We start from the raw sequence: 14,832 nt of genomic DNA on the forward strand, positions 1-14,832 counted from the left end.
CAAAAGACATACGTTATTTGTATATTTTCTTTGAATTAAATTAGTAAAAGGTCTTAGTAAATTCATAATATCAATAAACATATGTATAATATTTAAAAACAATAATGTAATTAAAGTCATACTTCAAATATAACATGATCGGTTTGTCATTGTAATTAGCATTTAGAAATGAATCTTCATTAGAGAAGTGAAGTAATATTCGTTCACACAGCGAGTGGATTATGTTAAACAACGCCTAAACAAATATTATTTTCGCAACTTCACTCATCATTTAATTGTGTTTGAAGAACTTCATGTAATTAAAATTAACATACATTCATCGACTAATGGTTTTTTTTACTTTTTCGCTGGCGATGTAATCTCACTCTTTGAACAGCTGTAATATCTGTTTTGCCTAAAAAATATTTTCCATTTTAATAACTTCAAATATTTATAGAAACTACGAATTATATAGAAATAATTTCTAATCAATAAACTTACGTTTAGTACATGGCACTAATGTTTAATTTGTTTCATTATTTTCAAAAAGGGTAAAATATTCTTCTGATTCAGGCATTGTTCATTGAATCAAGATTTTACTACGATGTAACTTTAAAATGATTATTTATCTATGTCGATTTTCTTGTTGATATCGGTACGCATACAACGTTGATGCCGGTACGCATACAACGACAGATCTCTATTCACATATGCGACGACTAATCACAATCGGCCCGTATAGAAATGATATCATCGAGAGCGAATGACGAATTATTAGCACTTCCGTTGCATTTGTACGGATTTACACCCTAGTCGCGCCTAAAGAAGTTTTACTTCAAAAACAAGCAGTCAATGAATGTATGTTAAATAAATTACTTCTATTAATTACCTGAAGTTTTTCAAACACAACATGATGAGTGAAATTGTGTAAACAATATTTATTTAGGCGTTGTTTAACATAATAATTCTCTGCATTTTTATAGATATTAAATTATATCAAAGCAATACAGCTTTATTCTATCATGCCGAAGATATATCTTTTTCAGAATTATATTTCAGACACTTTTACAGGTTTTTCGTTTATGATGGTTATTAAGTATTACACAGTTGCATATTTTTATAAATAATGAAGAATAAATTTATATTCAGATTTTTTACTCTAAATAAGAGATCAAGCACAACAATAGTTTGTACAGCTGTGTATCATTTATATACAGATATACTTCATAATGAACATCTATGCAGCTTATTTAATGATAGTGTTAATGAAATTATTCAAAATTGTTATATTACAGCTGTGTGAACGAATTTATTAATCAGCAATTACCTCATTTCTCTAATAAATATTCAAGTCCTAAATGCTAATTACAATGACAAACAGATCATGTAATATTCAAAGTATGACTTTAATGACATTATTGTTTTTAAATATTATGCATGTTTTTAATGCTATTATAAATATATAATTTATAATTTATCATTACATAAATGTGTATAATAGTTGACACTGATAAATGTGTGCATCACGAGTGTTACCATATTATTAATAAACATTATTCAAAATTGTTATATGATGTATTTATTTTTAACTTAAATGCCATCTAGTACAATATCAAAAAAGTTTTACTTCAATCGCCTTACACGCACTTTTTTTAACTTCCCGTAGGGTAAGTTTGTAATGGGCCGAAAATCGAAATTGAAAATTTTTACATTTCTCGACGTTTTGAAGGTTTCTGAACATTTTGGCATACTTCAGAAAAATGGATGTGTGTGTGTGTATATTTATGTATGGATACAATTTTTCGCCCACGTTTTCGGACGTACGGATCAACCGATTTGAATGGTTCAAAAAAAATTCGATTCCTATCGATAGGGAAAAGAGCTGATTAGTTTTTGGCAAAAGCAGGTCCAGCCGTTTTGGGGATACGGCGCAAAGAGTGCAGAAAATAGAAAATCGACTTTTTGAGAGAACGGAGTATCGATTTGAATGATCTAAAAAGCATTCAATTAGTAATGATTGGGAGAAGTGTTTATTAGTTTTTGGCAAAGGCAGGCCCAGCCATTTCGAAGATACGGAGCTAAATATGTAAAAAATGGCAGTTTTTGAGGGAACTAGCGTCCGATTTGAATGATCCAAAAAACTTTCTGCTTGTCTAATAAAATAATTGATTTATATATATATATATATATATATATATATATATTTGTTTAATAATAATCTTATTGCAAAAAATCTAATCTAGTCATTGGCTCTCCGTCTATTACCCCCGTACGTCTGTTATCTATCTTTGACATTCGCAAGAAATCAGCTGTGCGGTTTCAAGCTAAGAATACGCACACGTCCCCGTCGATTCTCCTACGACGTTCTTGCCGTTTACTCCCGAAAACGTTAGGGACGTAGGTCTGTTCCGCCCGCGGGTTATATGGAGCGCGCCCCGGCGAAATTCGTCTGCTTGCAACTTTCAATCAAAGTGGACGTTAGTTAAATGATAATTGATTAGTAGTAATTGAAAGTTTTTTATATTTTTTTTATTAAAGTATTCTGTTAATTTCGTTGATAATAAATTAATAAAAAGTGCGCGAAAATGTCTGCATCTCCTCTGGAACGATTGTCAAAAACGGAAACCATCGAGTTGAGGGACAAACATATTGGGTGAGTGTTTTGAAATTTTTGTTTTGAAAATAATTGTGGGCCTATTTTTGGATTTTACAATTTTTCTAAAAGTATTTTACACCACTTTACAGTGAAAAAACATGAAGCCCGTGTCTTAAGGCAAATTGCTGGAACTTCCCGTACCAAAAATTGATTTTTTTTTAGAAAAAAACTTTACATTTTAAACGAAATTAGAATTTTGAGAATTTTAAAATTTTCAAAAAAAAAAACTTTTTGAAAAATTTGAAATTTTTTGATGTTTTGAAAATTTTGCCCCACTTTACAGTGTAAAATTATGAAGTCCGTGCCTTAAGACAAATTGCTGGAACTTTCCGTACCAAAAATTGAAAAAAAAATTATATTTAAACGAAATTAGAATTTTGAGAATTTTGAAATCTTCAAAAAAAAGTAAACTTTTTGAAAAATTTAAAATTTTTGTTTTGAAATTTTGAAAATTAAAACTTTTATGCCTATTATCCCATTTTATTGAATATTTGTTTTTTTTGCTTTTTGTTTTTTATCTTTACTAACAAAAAGGCAGTTTTACTAATGTATGATTTTTATATAATATATTATAATTTTGGCAAAGATTACTCGCGATTTAATTGTCAAGATAATTTTGAAGGATATGTGTGAATAAATTTTTGGTTTATTAAGAAATTTGTATTTGTCACTAGGTAATTTGTCTTTTTTTATATTTATAAATAATATAAATAGGTAGTATATGTCAAGTTAGATGACCCCAAAAAATTGTTTTATAATTTTTACTTCTATCCCATAATAAAACATCAAGAAAAACTATAGGGAAAAAATGGACATCAAAAATACAAAATCATGTGACCAAAAGTTTTTACCACCGGTATAACTTTTTCTACCATCAGTTATTACTAATATAAACGATTTATAAAAAATTAAATTATTTTTAAATATTAGCAAAAAATATTTACGAACTTATGTCGAAAAAAATCATATTTTTACGTTTTAAAACTTTTAAATAAATAAATTTAGCGTTTATTTCAAAGCCAATGCGAATTAAAACGTATTGATTTTTTTTGTCATATCCAAAATTGAAAAAAAAAAATTTGCCGAATATTTATCAAGATATTGTAAGTTTTTAAACCTTTATCATGAATTTATTTTTAAGTTAATTTAATCTTCTAACTCGGAATTTGGAAAAATATTAGTAGTCAAAATTTTCAACAAAATATATATTTTTAACTTTTCGCAGGGTAGTTCATAGTAAGTGCAAAAAGATCTAAAATGAAAATTTTGGCATATCTTTATGTTTCAGAGGTTTCTGAACATTTTGGCATACCTTAGAAAAAATGTATGTGTGTGTAAAAAAAATTAAAATAAAAATTTTGGGAAGGCAGGTCTAGCAGTAAAAAAGTAAAAAAAATGCCATTTGGCGGTCAAAATGATGTAGTTAGACATATGTATATGAAATTATCAGATATTTTTTAGAGATTTTAATAATAAGTAATAAATTTTGTTTACATTTCTATCGGTTTCGTATCAAGGTTTATCCGTTAGACAGCGACGCGACGCTTACGCGCTTCAATATTTGTTTTCACCCAGCTAACGCAGCCTAATTTCTTGACAAAAAGTTCAAAATGTTTTAAAACTACAAAAAAATAAAAATTTCATGCATCTATTTTTTTTTTCAAAGATTGAAAATAATATAAATCTTTTTTAACTTCCCGTAGGGTAAGTTATAGTAATCGCAAAAAAACGAAAATGTTAATTTTTATATATCTTTACGCTTCAGAGGTTTCTGAATATTTTGGCATACTTTAGAAAAATGGAGTATGTGCGTGTGTGTAAAGCGATTCGAATAATTCAAAAAACATTTCGATTCGTATTGATAAGGAGACGTGCTGATAAGTTTTGGCGAAGCAGGTCTAGCCGTTCCGAAGACATGGGGCAAAAAGTGCAAAAACGGTAACTCAGTTTTAAAAGAATGGAGCGTTCGGTTTGAATAATTAAAAAACATTTTACATGTATAACAAGATGAAGAACTTATCAATTTTTATAAAGCAGGTCTAGCATTTTCGGAGATCTAATGAAAAAAGTAAAAAAAATGCCATTGGCGTCAAAAATGATCATTAGACATATGCACATCAAATGATCAGATTTTTATAAAGATTTTTAACGATAAGTTTAAATTTTGTTTACATTCCTGACATTGCAAATTATATCAAATTATCAATTATTTTATAGAATTTTAAACAATAAGTATAAATTTTGTTTGCATTCCTATGGGTTCCGTACCAATGTTTATCCGTTAGACGGCGACGCGACACTTACGCGCTTCGATATTCGTCTCTATGCAGTTAAAGCAGTACGATTGCTTTGAAAACAAAGTTCAGAATTTCCAAAATATTTCAAAATAAATTTTTCTTCAGAAAGTCTTATTTTCAAAAAAAAGTAAATTCTTATCAAAAATTTATATGTTCTCAAAAATCTAATTTTTTTTTTCAAAAATGTTAATCTTTTTAAATAAAAATAATTTTTGGTACGGAAAGTTCCAGCAATTTGCCTTAAGGCACGATGCCATGCACCACTAGTCAATCTTTCAAACATGTACTATCTTTGTGTAACCTCGCGCTGTGCAGTACAGCCTTCGCCTCTAACTATATATACTCGGTCTACTAGTGAATACAATCGCCCGACTGAACTCCGATGGTTCGGGGCGCGGGCTTCAAACCCGCGGCTGACTAGCGTCAGAGTGGTTCGATTCCACCTGTCGGGCGATGAGTAACCCCTAATTTTATCACTTTGTAATCATCTTGTAATTGATTCAATTTAACTTTTGTAAATGCTTTAATAGAAGAGCTTTTTTAAATGAAAGTCATGTAAAAGGACGTTAAGATGTAAATATTTACAGTTTTATTAACTTACCGTAGGATAAGTTCAAAAGTCAAGAATGAAAATTTTTGCATATCTTTATGTTTTAAATCTTTCTGAACATTTTGGCATACCTTATATTAGAAAAAATGAATGTATGTGTGTGTTTGAATTTCCAAGTTTTCAAAAAATGCCAGTATTTTCAAAAATGCATTTTTTTCAATATTCAAGTTTTCAAATAATTTCAAATTTTTCAAAAATACCCCAAAAAATTCAAAACTATCAAAATAAACTAATTTTTCTTTTCTGAGCTTTTAAAAATTTTAAAACGGAAACTTCCAACATTTTGTCTTAAGGCACGATGCCATACACCACTAGTTAACTTCCCGTAGGGTAGTCATTGTAATGGGCAAAAATCGAAAATATTGTTTTTGCATTTCTCAACGTTTTGAAAGTTTCTGAACATTATGGCAAATCTCAAAAAAAATGGATGTGTGTGTGTTTTTTGTGTCCGCAATTCCGCATTTATTCATTCACGTTTTCGGGCGCACGGATCAACCGATTTGAATGGTTCAAGAAACATTCGATTCCTATTGATAGGGAGATATGCTGATTAGTTTTTGACAAAGGCAAGTCTAACCGTTTAGGAGTTCCAAAACAAAGAGTGCAGAAAATACAAATCGAGTTTTTTTTGTATTTTGAAAATAATTGAGATTTTAATTTTAATTCTGACTAAAGTTCTAATATACTTTAAACAAATGAATTCAACTTTGCAATTCAGTTTATATAATTCTTATGAATATTAGACAATGTTACAATATTTATAATAATTTATTTGAAAACATTTAACATTCCACGAACATTTCTTTACGGTACGGAAAGTTTCAGCATTTTGCCTCAAGGGACGATTTCAAGCATCACTAGTTATTATTTTTATGTTATAACTATTAACCTTTAATCATTTAATATTCTAAAATCTCAAATCTGATTTATCACAAGTGCTACTTATTGGCACGTGTTTAAACACAATAATATCGAAAGTAAACACATTTAGCAAATTATCAGTTTCCAAATTATCATCGATCTATCGATCATATTGTCTGGACGTGGCAGAAAATATAATATAGATTTATGGATGCTTATATCTAAATTCGTTTTTGATAAGATTTTTAAAAAATCTTCCAACTTTCTTATCTTCACCAGTTGCTATGATGCATATTGAGAAAGCTAATATTTGTCAAATAATATTTGATAAAGAAATTGTGTGTCATTCTAAATAAATATTTTTATAAGAAGAAAATGAGGATGATGTCTTGCTTTTTTGTTTGGAAAGTTTTACCCGTACAATGTAAAATAATAACGGCTTATCAATGTCAATATGTAAAAGATCTATTTGTGTTTTTAAGAAATACAATTGAACAGTAATTAAATGACAAATTGTGAAATATATAAATGAAATAGTCTGTGGTAGTTTATTACTAATGCAATTTTTGAAATCAATCAATGCACCACAAATATATTTGAAACAAGGGATGACTATATAAAGAATGTTTCAGTTTCAGTTCATTTAATTAATATTTATAATGTTTATAATTAGAATAGTCATGTTGTCCTCCCACTTAATATATAAATGTATGTATGAAATCATTAGAAAATTTTTTGTTAATTTAAAAAAATTTTTTTTTAGAAAATCCTGCCAACTGTTCTTCCGGGAGGATCCTCTGAAGATTGTAAGAGGCGAGGGTCAATACATGTACGACGAGACTGGCACAAAGTACTTGGACTGCATCAATAATGTAGCACACGGTGGGATATTTTTAAATAACCAATTTCTTTTTCATTTAGTTATAATTCTCAGATAAACTCGCTCTGCACCTTTATAGTAAATCACTATTTTTCTAAAATTTGAAATCTGTTGTCTGAAAAAGTGTGTCTTTTCTTTGTAGCCCAGTCATTTGGTGCAAAAAGGCTGCTCCTAATTGTAAAAAATTGATAATCTTATAGATTTCGAGGTGTTCTTTACGAATTTCAACTTCGCCACCTCAATTTTTTACAGCTTTTTTAAAATATCTCCTTTCCGGCTCATTTTATGATAATAGTAGCTATGTACGGATTAAACTAGATAAAATTTCCTACAATTCTTTCGAAAACTGTTTTTTTGTAAAATTAATAGTTTGAGAGTACGGGCGTCTCAAAGTCTTTGTTGCTCTCATCGCCATATCGGATTACCCATATTTGACTGCTCTTTGAACTTGATCACATTTTCTTTAATAAATAAATACTTTTAATATTAAATTAAACGAATAAGGGATCGTTCAAGTATTACGTAAGCAGATTTATTACAATTATTTACCCCCCCCAACCCCCTTGTCAGCAAAAGTAAGCAAAGCTCTTACCCCCTCCTCCCATGCTTACGTAAACATTTTGCAATTAATGTAAAAAAATAAAAGTACTACCTATCACGTAATCATCATCCAGACTCCCCTGCCTTCCATGTCAACCCAAAATAAGCAAATCAACAACCCCCCCCCCGCCTTCCTATAGTGCTTACGTAATACTTGAACGGCCCCTAAGACCTAAAAATTAAATAATTCAAATATTTTTCTGTTTTTAGCTACATACAAAATTGAACTAGAGAAAACTTTCTATAATTTATTCAATATCTTTTAATATTTTCGATATTTATCTTCCGCTGGTGCGGAATTGAATATTCTGAGGTCAAGGGCAGTGCGTGAGAATGGCGCGGGCGCGAACGTACGCACCGGGACAAGGTCAACACACCTCAACCGGGATACGAGGCGTTCGCGACGTCAATCGATACCGAAATTAAGAAAAAAACAGACTCTTAAACCGTGTCTAAAACATATATTAGATGTACCAAATCGTTATATATATTGCCTTAAAAATATGAAACATTTCTCTATTATCACGCCAGGTTCTGTGTCTCACTAGTCCATTTCTGGATTTCCAATTTCATTCTAAAATTTTGTTTACAACATTCCAGTTGTAATAAGAGGGTTATTGTCCTCCACATTTTGATAAACAAGATGATAAATTCGAATCGATATATTTTTGGTGTCCGCAGATTCGCACGAATGCGAATTGTTGTGACGCACAAAGAACGACGGAGGCTCACGCATTTTATTATTTTCTCCCAAGGACGTTCAACTCTTCAAGAAAATGAAAATATGTTAATTTAACTTAAAATAATGAAAACTCGCCCCATTTGCAAAATATAAAATTTGATAACGGGGAAAGTTATACGATTATCAGTTTTGTGTCACTACAGCTTGATATCAGGTTATATGATTTCAGTCTGCTTTATTGCGCTAAAATTTAGCTTAAAATAATGAGAATGAAATTTTGCTTCATTTGCAAAATATAAAATATGATAACCGGGAAGGTTTATACTATTATTAGTTCTATATCACTACTGCTTGATATCAGGTTGTCCGATTTTATTCTGCATTATTGTGCTAAAATATAGCTCAAAATAATGAAAATAACTTGGTCCATTTGCATCATATAAAATATGATAACCGGGAAGGTTTATACGATTATGTCAGATCTATGTCACTACTGCTTGATATCAGGTTGTATGATTTCATTCTGCATTATTGCGCTAAAATTTAGCTTAAAATAATGAAAACTCGCCCCATTTGCAAAATATAAAATTTGATAACGGGGAAATTTATACGATTATCAGTTCTATGTCACTACTGGTTGATATCAAGTTGTCCGATTTGATTCTGCATTATTGCGCTAAACTTTATCTTTAAAAAATGAAAATAACTTGCTCCGTTTGCAAAAATAAAGTATGATAACCGGGAAAGTTTATTCGATTTATCAGTTCTATGTTACTACTGCTTGATATCAGGTTGTCCGAATAACAATTTGATTCTGCAGCATTGCGCCAAGAACCAAGATAGAGAGGCCAATTTTCTGATAAAATAGAAATGTTTTGGTGATGCTATGTTATGCGTCTGTATTCGTATGAGTCGGTCCGATCAGGCCTTTTACAACATAAAACCTAACCTCCAAAACACACAAACGTCAAATAACAATTTATCATAAGTGAAACTTTTGTTGTCACTTTGATAACACATACGTTAAGTTTAACAAAGGCAATATTCTGAGGTTTGTGCCTTTTGGAGTTAGGTTTTTATGTGTATAAAGCTCCTGACAGCAAATACATAGCTTTTTGACAGTTTATTACTCACAACCAATACGAATATATATTACAATACATTTCTATTTTAACCGAGAATTGGCCCCTGAATTTGCATCTGCACCAATATCGTTAAATTGCCAATCTCGGAATAAGACCATGACTATCTTCAATAGTGATAGCAAAATACTATTCATCATGTACTTACATAGAATATTATCAATTATTATGAATACAGGATGTTTTTGATCTATTAAGGACATGTCCACATGACAAGCGTAATAGAATTTTTAATAGGAAGCGTTCGTTGGTCACGATGCGATAAGGACGAGTTGATTAATTTCATGCAAATTATATGACTCCATTGTTTTGTTATGACTTGTTCTAGATTTATTGTAAATAAGGATATGATGCAGTGATATTAGTTGCAATTTTATATTTTTAATATCTCTGGCAGTTTTTAACTCCCCGTAGGGTAGTTATAGTAATGGGCCGAAAATCGAAAATGAAAATTTTTGCATTTCTTAACGTTTTGAAGGTTTTTGAACATTTTGGCATACCTCAGGAAAAATGCATGTGTGTATGTGTGGATGTATGTATGGATACAATTTTTCGTCCACATTTTCGGGCCCAATGGTTTAAAAAACATTCTATTCATATTGATAGGGAGATGTGCTGATTAGTTTTTGGCAAAGGCTGGTTCAGCCAGTTACGGAGATACGTAGCAAAGAGTGTATAAAATACAAATCGAGTTTTTGAGAGAACGGAGTATCGGATTTGAATGATCGAAAAAACATTCAATTTGTAATGATTGGGAGAGAGGTGATTAGTTTTTGGCAAAGACAGGTCTCGCCATTTCGAAGATACAGAGCTAAATGTGCAAAAATGGCAGTTTCTGATTGAACTAAACATCCGATTTGAATGATCTAAAAAACTTTCTGCTTGTATTGACAAAACAATTGCTTTTGATGATAAAAAATTATTACATCTTACCCAGGCTAAGCACAATCTAAGCTCTGGTACAAAGGTTTACCCAAGTGCGTTTAAACTGTTTATATACTGGAGGACTTTTCCAATTTTGTGAAAACAAAACATGTGAAATTATTGAAAAATGTGAAAATGCCGCCAAGCTAAGCACAGTATAAGTGAAAATGTCGCACAGAATTATTTGCAAATGCGTTTAGACTGTGACTATACGGGAGCACTTTTCCAATTTTGTGCAATTCCAATAATAGGCATCTATTTTTTTAAATTGAATTCGAAATGAAATGACGATTGTTAATGTTCTGGAAATAAATTGTGTTATGATTTACATTTGATTTGCTCAGATATAACAGGATAGCAAAAATAATAAAAGTTAATACAGTATTTGTAATAATATATTTGAAAACGTTTAAAATTTCTTGAATATTTCATTACGGTACGGGAAGTTTCAGCAATTTGTCTTAAGACACGATGTCATACACCACACTTAATGACTTCTCCAAAATTTAATTTTTGACCAAGATATCTAACAATTTTAACGCTTCTTCTTTGGTTATCAAATATTCTGTATCGTTAAATACAATTGTAATTTGGAAACGCAAAAGTGGAATCTGACATAGAGTTATATAAAAAAATCACAAATTTTACTTACCTTTAAGATACAGTCAGTCTCTAACTTTTACACCCAAGTGAGTAAAATATATTCCTTCCTTCATCTATTTATTTTCTTTCTATTTCTTTTCTCTTTCCCCAGTTGGTCACTGCCACCCAAAAGTAGTAGCAGCCGGCGTTCGCCAAATGTCCCTGCTCTACACCAACAACCGCTTCCTTCACGACGAGCTGGTGATCCTGGCTCGCAGGATTTCCTCTCTTTTGCCAGAACCCCTGAGCGTCTGCTACCTCGTCAATTCAGGATCGGAGGCTAACGATTTGGCTCTCAGGTTGGCAAGGATCCACACAGGAAACAAGGATGTCATCACGCTGCAACAGTGAGTAGTAGATGGATAAGTTGAAGGGAATGGAAAGTTGTGATGTGGTTGATATGGATGGATGAGATGAGATGAGATTTTGGTAAAAGGACAGTGGGAATGCGAGTTGGTGTGATTTGGATGATTTGAGATTTTTTGCTAGAATTTTTTTTCAATTTTTTGACAACTTTGTTTTTCAAAATACTGAACTCTCTTCAAAAAACATACACAAAACCTTAAGTGAATTTATGCGGTACTATATTACCTCGAATCATTATTATCTTCTATATATATAAAAATAAGTCGGATTTTCCTTCCTGACGAAATAACTCCAGAACGCACGAACCGATTTCGACAATTTTGCGTTCGTTTGAAAGGTCTCGAGCTCCGCAAGGTTTATAGCTAAGAAAATTCACTATTGAATCAAAAATTGCTGGCAATTCGGTGACATACCAATGATTCCGACTGGTCCTCCGTTTGACTTTAAACGATTGCAATTTCCAGTTCGCCTTGCATTCGCAATGACAATTACAAGTCGCAAGGTCAATCGCTTAGTATTTGCGAGATAAAATTTCAAATATATTATTTAGAAAATCATTATTTTTCACATGGGCAGTTATACGTTGCCTGTTCACACGAGTTGGAAAACCATCCGCTTTGTTTGTGTTAACGTCAGACCAAAAAATAAAAAATATGGTTTACCAAAAGGTACTTCAATGAAACGGATAATTTGCGGATTCACTTTCATTTACTTAGAGAAGTTCAACTAAAAAACACTTCATTTTTGTAATCGAAATAAATTCATTACTGTTGTGTAATAAAATCAATTTTTTCCTTTTGAAATATAAAACAAACATAAAATTTCTTCATCTTTCTCACGAAACCATCTGGTGCAAAACGGAGTTCGTCGGGTTGCTAGTCTCCATCTAAAATAAAAAATAAGTTTTTGAAGTAAAACTTCCTTAGGCGCGACTAGGGTGTAAATCCGTACAAATGCAACGGAAGAGCCTTACGGCAATTAAGTTAAGATAAGAGTCGAGTGCCAATGATTCGTCATTCGCTGTCGATGATATCATTTCAATACGGGTCGATTGTGATTAGTCGTCGTGTATGTGAATAGAGATCTGTCGTTGTATGCGTACCGGCATTACGTTGTACGCGTACCGATATCAACAAGGAAATCGGCATAGATAAATAAACATTTTAAAGTTACATCGTAGTACTAATCTCGATTTAATGAAAAATGCCTGAATCAGAAGAATATTTTACCCTGTTCCTTGAAAATAATAAAACAAATTAAACATTTGTGCCGTGTACTAAACGTAAGTCTATTAATTAGAAATTATTTCTATATTATTCGTAATTTTTATAAATCTTTGAAGTTATTAAAATGGAAAATATTTTCTAGGCTAATAGAATGAGATTATATCGCCAGCTAAAAAGTAAAAAAGATACAAGCAGTCAATAAATGTATGTTAATTTCAATTACATGAAGTTCTTCAAACACAATCATTACATGATGAGTGAAGTTGCAAAAACAATATTAGTTTAGGCGTTGTTTAATATAATTCACTGTGTGAACGAATATTAAAGTATTTTTCAATAAGCAATTACTTTATTTCTCTAATAAAGGTTCAAGTCCTAAATGCTAATTTCAATGACAAACCGATAATGTCATATTTAAACTATGACTTTAATTACATTATTGTTTTTAAATATTATACATATTTTTAACGCTATTATAAATATATAATTTATAATTTATCATTATTTAAATGTGTATAATGGTTGACACTAATAAATGTGTGCATCATGAGTGTTACCATATTACTGATAAACATTATTCAAAATTGTTATATAATGTATTTATTTAAACTTAAATGCCATCTTGTACAGTATCAAATAAGTTTTACTTCAATCGCGTGTGAACCTTACGCGCACTCTTTTTTGGTGTTCCTCAAGGTTTACATCTCGGACTGTCATTTGTAACATTTATTTTAAATATGTGCTCCTATTCCATAAAGAACATAAGCAAATTTTTAGTAGCACTTAGAATGCTTATATCACTCCAGTGATTGGACGTCAGGGTATTATGGTATTTTTTTTTAAATAATGCAATCTCAACAATAACAAGCAAAACATATTTTATCGGATTGTTATCATATTTGTCAGCTGATTATAAATAGCTTTTCTGCAACATTTCAGTGTCGTAAACATCACTTGAATTTATATATATATATATGGAGGTGTAGTAGTCCTCCATATTAATACCAATATTATCCAAATTGTAGTAATAATAAATTTCATAAAATATTATTTATATTTCGTTTATTTTATATATGATTAATATCCACGACACTATGTGTTGTCATATTTATCGTTAATAAAATGTGATTGGTATTTTCTTATTTATAATCGAAAAGAAAGGTTTCAAGAATGATACATTTTTAGTAAAATCGACAAGGAGAAACAAAAGCCGTGTCCGATCTGACACTTGAATTTCCTTTTGTTTTTCTCAGTGCTGTCACTATGGGCCAATCTGTCCAGAGACATGTGATGCGTGTTGACAAGCCGCTATGCGTGTTGGCAACCCGTACTACATCACTCCGCCCTAATGAAAAAGATTGTTTCGCATCTCTGACTGCCATTCTTGAACTTCCTTGTAAATTTCTTTTGGTTGAGATTGTGTGATAAATTGCCGTGTTGGCTTGTTGAGTTTGTTGATTGCTTACGTGGCCCTTCGCTGGTGAGTTAGCGGTTGAGTAGATGTGGCCCTTCGCTGGTGAGTTAGCGGCTGAGTATTTTGACACTTCGCTGGTGAGTTAGCGGTTGAGTGTATGTGGCCCTTCGCTGGTGAGTTAGCGGTTGAGTGTATGTGGCCCTTCGTTGGTGAGTTAGCGGTTGATTGTATGTGGCCCTTCGCTGGTGAGTTAGCGGTTGATTGTATGTGGCCCTTCGCTGGTGAGTTAGCGGTTGAGTGTATGTGGCGGTTGCCAAATTGTTTGCTCCCTGTCTGCTGCCATGGTGCTTATTATCGACTTATTTACCATGATAATAAGTGATTTATTGAGCACGTGTTGTTGTTGATCTTGAAGTGCGTGGTCGGAGTCTCGGTTGTATGCTTAGAATGCTCTTCGAATTATGGAAGTTGTGAGCCATTTATAATAATTATTATTTTTTAAAAATTCTTTTCTAATAATTCTTGAGACTTCAATTTATTTTTTTTTCTTGTG

The 14,832-nt window shown here is 31.3% G+C and overlaps 1 protein-coding gene across 2 annotated transcripts in view; it reads left to right on the forward strand.

Annotated features, from left to right (window-relative positions):
• The first annotated feature begins 2,483 nt into the window (after window positions 1-2,483).
• Window positions 2,484-14,832, forward strand: part of LOC113386779 (alanine--glyoxylate aminotransferase 2-like) — a 55,488-nt gene continuing 43,139 nt past the window's right edge. For both annotated transcript variants that reach the window (XM_026624532.1, XM_026624533.1), the window contains exons 1-3: window positions 2,484-2,632; window positions 7,167-7,285; window positions 11,386-11,620. In XM_026624532.1, coding sequence (XP_026480317.1) covers window positions 2,565-2,632; window positions 7,167-7,285; window positions 11,386-11,620 — 422 coding nt within the window. In that variant the 5' untranslated portion in view covers window positions 2,484-2,564. The remainder of the gene's footprint in view (window positions 2,633-7,166; window positions 7,286-11,385; window positions 11,621-14,832) is intronic.

Source organism: Ctenocephalides felis, unplaced genomic scaffold, assembly GCF_003426905.1.
Source record: "Ctenocephalides felis isolate EL2017-DRISC unplaced genomic scaffold, ASM342690v1 CF-g0.4_SCAFFOLD_03571, whole genome shotgun sequence".
Classification (NCBI taxonomy): domain Eukaryota; kingdom Metazoa; phylum Arthropoda; class Insecta; order Siphonaptera; family Pulicidae; genus Ctenocephalides; species Ctenocephalides felis.